The sequence below is a fragment of the Mugil cephalus genome, chromosome 12, assembly GCF_022458985.1.
Source record: "Mugil cephalus isolate CIBA_MC_2020 chromosome 12, CIBA_Mcephalus_1.1, whole genome shotgun sequence".
Lineage (NCBI taxonomy): Eukaryota > Metazoa > Chordata > Actinopteri > Mugiliformes > Mugilidae > Mugil > Mugil cephalus.
This window is the reverse complement of record NC_061781.1, coordinates 27688434-27697500: the sequence shown is the minus strand read 5'-3', so window position 1 is coordinate 27697500 and position 9067 is coordinate 27688434. Positions and strand designations below refer to the sequence as shown.

General features: G+C 46.3%; 1 protein-coding gene across 7 annotated transcripts in view; it reads left to right on the top strand.

The window, feature by feature from the left end:
* zeb2a (zinc finger E-box binding homeobox 2a) overlaps nucleotides 1-8803 on the top strand; it is a 24255-nt gene extending 15452 nt beyond the window's left edge. For 2 of the 7 annotated variants that reach the window (XM_047600841.1, XM_047600840.1), the window contains 4 exons: nucleotides 479-656; nucleotides 806-2619; nucleotides 4224-4410; nucleotides 6683-8803. In XM_047600841.1, coding sequence (XP_047456797.1) covers nucleotides 479-656; nucleotides 806-2619; nucleotides 4224-4410; nucleotides 6683-7272 — 2769 coding nt within the window. In that variant the 3' untranslated portion in view covers nucleotides 7273-8803. The remainder of the gene's footprint in view (nucleotides 1-478; nucleotides 657-805; nucleotides 2620-4223; nucleotides 4411-6682) is intronic. The other 5 variants (XM_047600846.1, XM_047600842.1, XM_047600847.1 and 2 more) reach the window with 3 other exon arrangements.
* Nucleotides 8804-9067: the final 264 nt, after the last annotated feature.

Genomic DNA, 9067 nt, shown 5'->3' with positions numbered 1-9067 from the left:
TCCTAATCCTCTGAGTCGCTGTTTATTTGTGTACGACTCCAGTTAAACTGTTAAAGAGAGACGGGTCCTGTTGGTTTAAACACTCCTCTGCTCATTCTGTTGATCAGCTTCACATTGTGAACATCTGATCACAGAGAGAAACCAGACAACTGAGCGCGCTCAGATCGCTGCTGTTGCCGTCTGAGCTTGTGGTTGATGAGTGAACGTCAGAGCGAACACTGAAAGCTTTTATCTGCTAAACGAAGCAGAGATGTTTCCAGTCAGCTGCATCTTGTGTTTGTTTATCTCTCTATTTGCATTTCAAATGTTGGGAATGCACCTCCACCAGAAAACGCTACCGCTGCCCACGCTGTTTCTCAGAATGGCTTTCACACTGGAGAATCTGTCACTATCAGATCTGCTTCACTAAATACTATTAAATTCCCTCTGTTCTCCGACTCCCACTCCTCCTCCATCACGGCTGTTTTTCTCTCTGCAGCCTCCAGCGCTCAGTGAAGGAGCTGGAAACCGCAAGTTCAAATGCAGCGAGTGTGGAAAAGCCTTCAAGTACAAGCATCACCTGAAAGAGCATCTTCGTATTCACAGTGGTGAGACGGGATCAGTGACAACGTTGTCTGATTCACAGATTGATAATATGTCATGGAAAATAAAAATAGGTTTGTCCAAAGTGTAACTGTAGTCCTGTATGATGTGTGAACAGCTAACAGCGTGCTCTGTAATGAAAGTTTATTCTCGATTCATTTTCTAATTCTGCTTCTGCTTCAGTTCAGTGACCCGTTGTTGTTGTTGTTGTTGTTGTGTGCAGGTGAGAAACCGTACGAGTGTTCCAACTGTAAGAAACGTTTCTCCCACTCTGGATCCTACAGTTCCCACATCAGCAGCAAGAAATGCATCGGCCTCATCTCCCTCAACGGTCGAGTACGAAATGGAAGCAGCGGCAAATCCGCCTCCTCCCCCAACTCCACGACGTCGTCTCCGGGAAGCCCCGGCCTCGCCCATCTCCGACACAAACTGGAAAATGGCCGAGCACTAGGTCTGCCGGATCAACAGAGTCAGCTGGACCTCAAAGCCGATCCAATGGACTTCAGCGATTACAGACTGCTAATAGCGTCCCAGCATGGGTTTAGGGGGCCGGGGGTCTACCTGAACAGCCGTGGAGGAAGCCCCTTGGGGGTCCACAGCTCCTCCCAGAGCCCCCTTCAACATCTGGAACACCTGGGAAAGGTGGGCTTGGAGCTCCCCCTCCTGGGCTACCCAGGCTCTCTGGGGAATAACCTGAGCGAGGTGCAGAAGGTGCTGCAGATTGTGGACAACACGGTGTGCAGGCAGAAGTTGGACGGGAACCCAGAGGAGATCTCCAAGCTCAGGGCCTACATGAAGGAGCTGGGGGCCCAGATGGAGGAGCACAAGTTGGCTCAGGCCGGATTCCACGTCGGAGGCCACGGCAATCCCACCAAGAGCATCATCGACTACACACTGGAGAAGGTCAACGAGGCCAAGACTCTCATCCATGAGTCCAAGAACATCACGAAGGAGAAACCAACCCCCCCAGAAGATCTCTGCGGGGAACACGACGTCCAGAACCAGTTCCTGCCCTTCTCCTGCCAGTACTGCAGGGAGGCCTTCGCCGGGCCCATCCCGCTGCACCAACACGAGCGCTACCTGTGCAAAATGAATGAGGAGATCAAGGCCGTCCTGCAGCCGGTGGAGACAAGTCCTCCCGGCCACCGGGGGGCGATGTCCTCCGAGCTGTCCAGCAAAGAGCGGGCCACCAGTCCAATCAACCACTTCAAGGACCATGTGTCAGTGCTGAAGGCCTACTTTGCCATGAACACCGAGCCCAGCTCAGAGGAGCTGCTCAAGATCTCTGTTGCTGTGGGACTTCCTCAGGAGTTTGTCATGGAGTGGTTTTCCCAGCGGAGGAACCAAAACCACCCCTCAGGAAGTCTGAGGAAGACGTCGCCCCCTCCTGACCACGGCCGACAGGATGTCAGCCACAGTCATGGAGGCTTCTCCAACGGAGATGCCGCCCACAGACAGACCAACCACTTCACGGCCAACCAACCCCCAGAGCCCCTGGACCACCTGAGGACTAGCACTCCGTCGCCCCTCAACCTTTCCTCCACCTCCTCCAAAACCTCTCAGAGCAGCTCGTACACTCCCAACAGCCTGGCTTCAGAGGACGCCCACGGGGACATACCTCTGGATCTGTCGCTGCCAAAACTCATGGCCCAGAGGCTGTTCTCCCGACCCAACGGAGAACTAATGGCACGAGAACAGGTGCCCGGGCCCTTTGACATGGTCAACATCAAGAAGGAAGTCCTGGTCTCTGACACTGGAGGGAGCGCCACCCACCACCTGGACAAAAGCTCCAGCCCCATTTTTGGGATTAATCCATTTGCTGGCGGTCCCGTCTACACCTCCCTGCCACCTCATGGACCGTTTTCTTCCCCAGGCTTCATGGCTTCCACTCAAGCCACCATCCCAGGCCTCAGGCCCTACCCGGGCCTGGACCCCATGAGCTTCCTGCCCCACATGGCCTACACCTACGCCACGGGGGCGGCCACGTTGGCTGAAATGCAGCAGTGTAGAAAGTACCACCGGAAACCAGGTTTCCAGGTAAAAGCACTGAGAAGCGATGATGGTGATTGAAATGGTGTGTAATGTAAAATCTGATCCAGTTTAGGATGATTAGTGCTTTTTCTCTTGGATAATTCAAATTCAGAAAAACTGTGTTTGTCACCACTGGCTAATTATTAAGGGCAAACAACATAAGACAGAGTGGAAAGGCGCAATTAACATAAGTAACATAGAATAAACCAATTGGAATCAAAATGAAATAAATGAAAAACACAAACCTGGTGATGAGCAGAGCGAACTGACAGTCTGGAAGAGACTTACCAACCACGCTAGCGCTTAGCTTAGCCTGTGTCCTCTCCATTTCCATCAGATGTTAGTGGAGATCAACAGAGCTGTGAAGGAAGTTGTCCTGGTTCAAAGCTACAGATCCAAGTATAATTGACCTAAAAACTACTGACGTAATAAAGTTCAGGAGGAGCTTTCACAGGAATTTAAACCTTCTGTGTTTTACCCTCCAGCTGCTCAGGATTCATCTCAAACCTGCATCTAGACTCAGGTCTGGTGCTTTGCAGGATTAAAACATGCAGCAGAGTTAACGTGAGAGGAAGTGAATAAAGACTACGTCTAATAAACAGATTTAATTCAGATGAGAGACGTCTGATATATGTGGAGACAGTTTCAGGTTACGATGATTCAGACCTGAAACTGATGTGGTGGAGCTCTGGGTCTGTGAAGAGACACTGACACTGCTTTACCTTAGACTTCAGGCATTAGTTAAACTTAGAGTGTGTCAGCGCTGATCAACATCACTGGACGGAATGACCCCTGTGGTCCAGTCCGGTCTAGGTCCGGTCTAGGTCCAGTCAGTTTAACCCTCTGTGGACCAGGAACCATATGTGGTAACGATGTTCCTGGTTCCTCTCAGTGAGGTTTATTGTCATGTGGTTTTCATTGAGCCAATCAGAGAAGATCCAGGAAACATCCTCAGGTCTAATCAGGGTCTAATGTGGTCTACAAGGTCCCCCCTCTGACCTGGTTTATTAGGAACCATGAAGAAGAACAAGTGTCCTCATGTTTCTAATGTGATGATGTTGATGATGTTCTAATGTGACAAATACATGTTTACATTAGTTTAAGGACCAGGAACCAGATATGAGACCAGGAACCAGATATGAGACCAGGAATCACATATGAGACCAGAACCACATATGAGACCAGAACCACATATGAGACCAGGAACCAGATATGAGACCAGGAACCAGATATGAGACCAGGAACCTGATATGAGACCAGAACCAGATATGAGACATTCATTGACCTGGACTGAACTCAGGGACATTAAAACGTTAAACGTTATTGAAACGTGACGCTAGTGTTTCGCTGAGCGCCCTGAAGGTTCAGCACAGACCCTCAGACAGAAGAACGTCTCACATGTTGTTCAGGTTGGTCCTGAGGCTGACGATGGACCAGGTGTCAGTCTCTGTAAACCCCCCTACGTCCCCATCCCATATGTCCCCCTGTTTGTGAGGGGACTTATCCAGGTTCCTTTAAGCCCTGTCCAGACGTGGGATCAAGGAGGCAGTGGGGGGGGGGTGTCTCAGAGCCTGGACAGGTGTGGGATTATCTGTGTGTCTCTGTCCTAGGGGGAGTTGCTGGACGGGACGGACTATCTGTCGGGCCTGGACGGCCTGGACGACCTGGCAGACAGCGATTCGCTGCTGTCCAGGAAGAAGATGAAGAAGACTGAAAGTGGTATGTACGCCTGTGACTTGTGCGACAAAACATTCCAGAAGACCAGTTCCCTCCTAAGACACAAATATGAACACACAGGTATATATAACATTTGGACACTTCTTTTACCCCCTCCCTTTCATTTATGTCTTCACTTTTTAGTCTTTTTGTCAGGGACCGGTTTGATGTGGACCTCTGTAATCTGTCATAATGTCTTATGTGTCTCTGTTATGATCTTAATCCATGTCTGTGATCAGTAAAGTAATAATTAACCATAAATGATCTGAACCCTGGTCCTGGTACCACAGAGGGCCTGACATAAACCTGGTCCACAGAGAACCAGACTCTCTGGGTCTTTGTTCTGTCTCTTGTCTCTTGTCTCATCCTGAAGATGTTTAATGAATCCAAGTGTGGACAGATGTTAGGGAGCAAAGACCCGTTCACCCATTCAGACCAGGATGAACCCATTAACTCCACCATTCATGTGTTCATCTGCTCTAAATACTGACAGGTCCTTGGATCAATAGCCTCTAATGTAGAGTTTATGATCCAGTAGGAAGTAGAAACTGTCCTCTGACCTGCAGCAGAGACACTGGACCACTGGACCACAGGACCAGGTCCCAGGTAGAACTGGTCCAGTGAGAACAGGGCTTGTATTTCATTCCCTCCTACTTGAGTTTTTTTGTCACATAGCTCCACACTCTTCTTCTCTGGTTTGTCTCTGTAACATGTTCCTGTCTTTAAAGTATGAAATGTCTTAATAATAATAATAATAATAATAATGGTCTTCAGCAGATGGTTCTTCCATATGAGCTGGTTCTGCTCCAGGTTCCTGTTAAAAGAGACTTTTTCCGGCTGCTCTGGACGTTTCAGGCTGGTTTTTGTGAAGCGTCTTCAGACACTATTTTTATTGGCGCTATATAAAAAAACTGAATTGAATTAATTGAATTGTCGGCCTTTTAAATGGACACAGCATTAGTGCATTAGTGTGTTAGCATGTGTTAGCACACAGGTGTCAAACGAGCAGCAGACATGAGTCCAGATTAAACTGATTATTGTTAAGACATTTCATACTTTAAAGAATATTTTATTAAATATAAACATTCTCCTAATCTCCTTGTTTTTCTTTGAACTAAAACTAATGTTAATAGTCTGTAGTTGTCGTTACTTATAGGTTGTTATTCGGTTGTGTTACTGGTCTGAATGTGTCCTCTGTACATAGGTCAGAATAAGAACAGAGAGCCACAGAATAAAATGGTGTTTTTAGAGAAGTTTAAAGTCACTAGTTCATCGTTCTGTAGCTGATAGAGACGCCCATTTCTTTTATTTTAAGGTTTGATGAGGTCAAAGGTCGTCAGATTAAACCTGAACACTGTGTTTATGCTTCTTAAATGTCTTTCCCTGCGTTGCATCAACTCGACTAATCCTGAAAACACAGTTTATGTGCCAGCGCTGGAGGCGAGATGAATAATTTATCAGAGCTCTGAACCACCACGTCTCATTCATCTTCTCCTCATTGTCCATACGAACACGTCCTGTTCACAGGAAACAGTCTCTCATTCATTTAACCAGCCACTGCAGCGCAGACTAAAATCTGACATATTTTAACTGGAGTTTGGTTGAGAGACGATCTCCCCTCAACAACCACCTCCTCTTTCACCCTGTTGCATCACACACACACTCTAACACACACACACACACACACACACACACACACTGCATCTGAGTGTGTGATGGTGTGTGTTACAGTGTGTTTGTGTGCATTTCTGTTTGTTAGTGTGTGTTTGTGTGTGCTCCTCTTCAGGGGTTTTTATAGTTAAAATGTCACTTTTAAAATGATCTTCTACAAACAAACAAACAAACAAACAAACAAACAAACAAACGATCAGCTGACCGACATCAGTCTCATTCATTTATCATGAAGTTGTAGTTTTTGAGTTAAATGTGTGTTGGATGTTTGAGAGGAGGAGGAGGTGGAGGAGGTGGTGGAGGAGGAGGAGGAGGTGGAGGAGGAGGAGGAGATAAATAGATCATAGATCATGACGATGATGAATAAATAATGATCCATTATTAATGAACCCACTTTAAGAAGAATTACATTAAATTAGTTTCTGATCGATTTCAAACTGAACGACTGAACAAAGCTCAGCGCCGCTGTGTCTCAGTGTTTATTGTTGTGTTGGTGTTGTGTTTTATTGTTTATTCTTATTATTCTGTGTTTAATATTGAGTTGTTGTGTTTTCTCGTTGTGGCAGTTTGTCTGTTTGTGTCTTGTGTTGTGTGTTGGTGTCCTGGTAGCGTCTGTTTCCTTGTAGTTTCTCGTAGTTTCTCCTGTTGTGACGCCCCCTGCTGTCCCCGTGTGTCTCTGCAGGGAAACGTCCTCACCAGTGTCAGATCTGTAAGAAGGCGTTCAAACACAAACACCACCTGATCGAACACTCGCGGCTGCACTCGGGAGAGAAACCCTACCAGTGCGACAAGTGCGGGAAACGCTTCTCGCACTCAGGCTCATACTCGCAGCACATGAACCACCGCTACTCCTACTGCAAGAGGGAGGCTGAGGAGCGCGAGGCGGCCGAGAGGGAGGCCAGGGACCAGGGGGGAGGAGGAGGAGGAGGCCTGGAGCCCACAGAGCTGATGGCGAGGACGGCCTACCTGCAGGGCCTGGCGCCCCTCGGATACCTGGACCCCGAGGACCAGCAGGAGGACGGAGGTAGTGCGATCATGAGGGAGGACGGTAAGGGAGGAGGAGGACGGGAGGAAGTTGGGGACAAGGTGGCGTTCAAGGGCGTGGCAGATAGACAGGAAGCAGGTTTGATGGAGGAGGAGGAGGAGGAGGAGGAGGAGGGTGGGAGACATCAGGACTCGATCAGGGACCAGAATGGAAAAGACGATGGAAAGCCGTTGGACAAGAGTTCACGAGATGGACGGACAAACGGGACGTCAGACCAGGAGGACTGATCCAGGAAGAGATCAGGACTTAGTTTACTGAAGGGACGTTCTTCTTCTTCTCTGTTTTAATTCAGACTGGCCTCCGACAGAAGAAGAAGAAGTCAGGACTTTTCCCTCGGAACCAGTGAACCCAGTTCCTCAGAGTTATCAGGTTCAGCTAGCCTCAGCGCTAGCCACAGCTATGCTAATGATTGTTAACATATAAAGGTTTTATTATGAATCTGATAGGTCCGAGGTGAGGGAACTGGTCTAATTAGTGGATTTATTATTATTATTATTAACTATTAGCAGTATTAATGGTCTCCCTGCGCGGAGCTGCTAGCGCCTCAGTCACGAAGCTGAGATTCTTTAAAACCCTTATTATGCAAGAAGAAGAAGAAGAAGAAGAAGAAGAGGAGGTGGTGGTCGTGTACAGCTGTGTGGTGCTATCATTTACTTCCAGTCTCATCGTGTTTCAAACTTCAGGAAGAATCACTACAAAATAAAAGAAGAAGAAACAAGGAAATGAAGCCACTTCCTTTACTGTGACCTTTGACCTTTACTGTGACACGTCCAAAAAGCATTAAAAACATAAACAATCCATCTGGACTTGTAGAGTCGAGAAGAGACGTTTCGTCCGCGCCTCTTCTTCAGTTCTAAGGGACTGGAGGGAGTCATGGACTCCTCTGTCTCAGACCATTCGTCTCCTCTGGCTCAGATTTGGACATTGTCCTCTGTCCCTGTGCCACTTCTTACAGCATATGTCTGGTATAAATATAGATAAACATAGATCAGGAATACTGGATCCAAACCAGAACCCCGTCCCAAACTATATGACAGTGGTGGCATTCAGTCGTCCACATTGTCTCCAACCGTCTCTTAGGACTGAAGAACATGATGGAACGTCTTCTCTGAACTCAAGGTCCAGATGTTTCTTTTTGTTGTCGACTGTGACCTTTGACCTTTCCATTTCATTTGCCAAGGACAAACTAACATTTATTTCATTTATTTTGTTTGTGTGAAGAACTTTTAAACTTTTCAAAATAAAATGTGATGTGAGTCCCCCCCGTCCTCCCCCGTCCTCCCCCTCCTGGTCTTCAGTATTACACCTCGTCAGTGTTAGCTCACTCCCTCTTCATACGTTTACATTTGTTTGTGCAATTTTTCATTTGGTAATTTTCTTGTTTTTGTTGAATTTTCCAACAGATTTTTCTTTTTTTCTTGATTCATTTGAGAGTTGAACGTATTTATGTGTCTCATTTTATATTTCCTCCTTTTATTTATTTCCTGCTGTAGTGTACAGTGTTAGACTTCCTAGTTAGTCTTCTAAAACTACTGGAAATTATACATCGGAGGAACTTTTGATACGAAGCTTCTTGTGAAAACACTGTATTTTAAATAAAAATCCACTTTATTCATCCCACTGGAGATGATGATGATGATGATGATGATGATGAAGGAATTCCTGAAGTATTATTTGATATTTTCCTGGTTATGCTCCAATAAATGTAGCTAAATTAAATTTTAATAAAGTTGTTCTGTACTCTCTTTGATCCATTAATGTGTGACTGTACATATGATAATAATATAAACATCATATGCAGATAATGCAAACTGTTTTATTATATGAAAGGACTCATTACTGTAGCTGAGTATTTATCAGTACTGATGCTAATGGAGAAGCTATTGGAGATGCTAGTGGCAACGTCAGTGGTGAAAATAATAGAGATGCTAATGGTAATGCTAATGGCTAGCATGTCCTGTAGATGTCTAAAACAACATTTACCTAATCATTAATTAAATCAGATCAACTCTATGATGATAA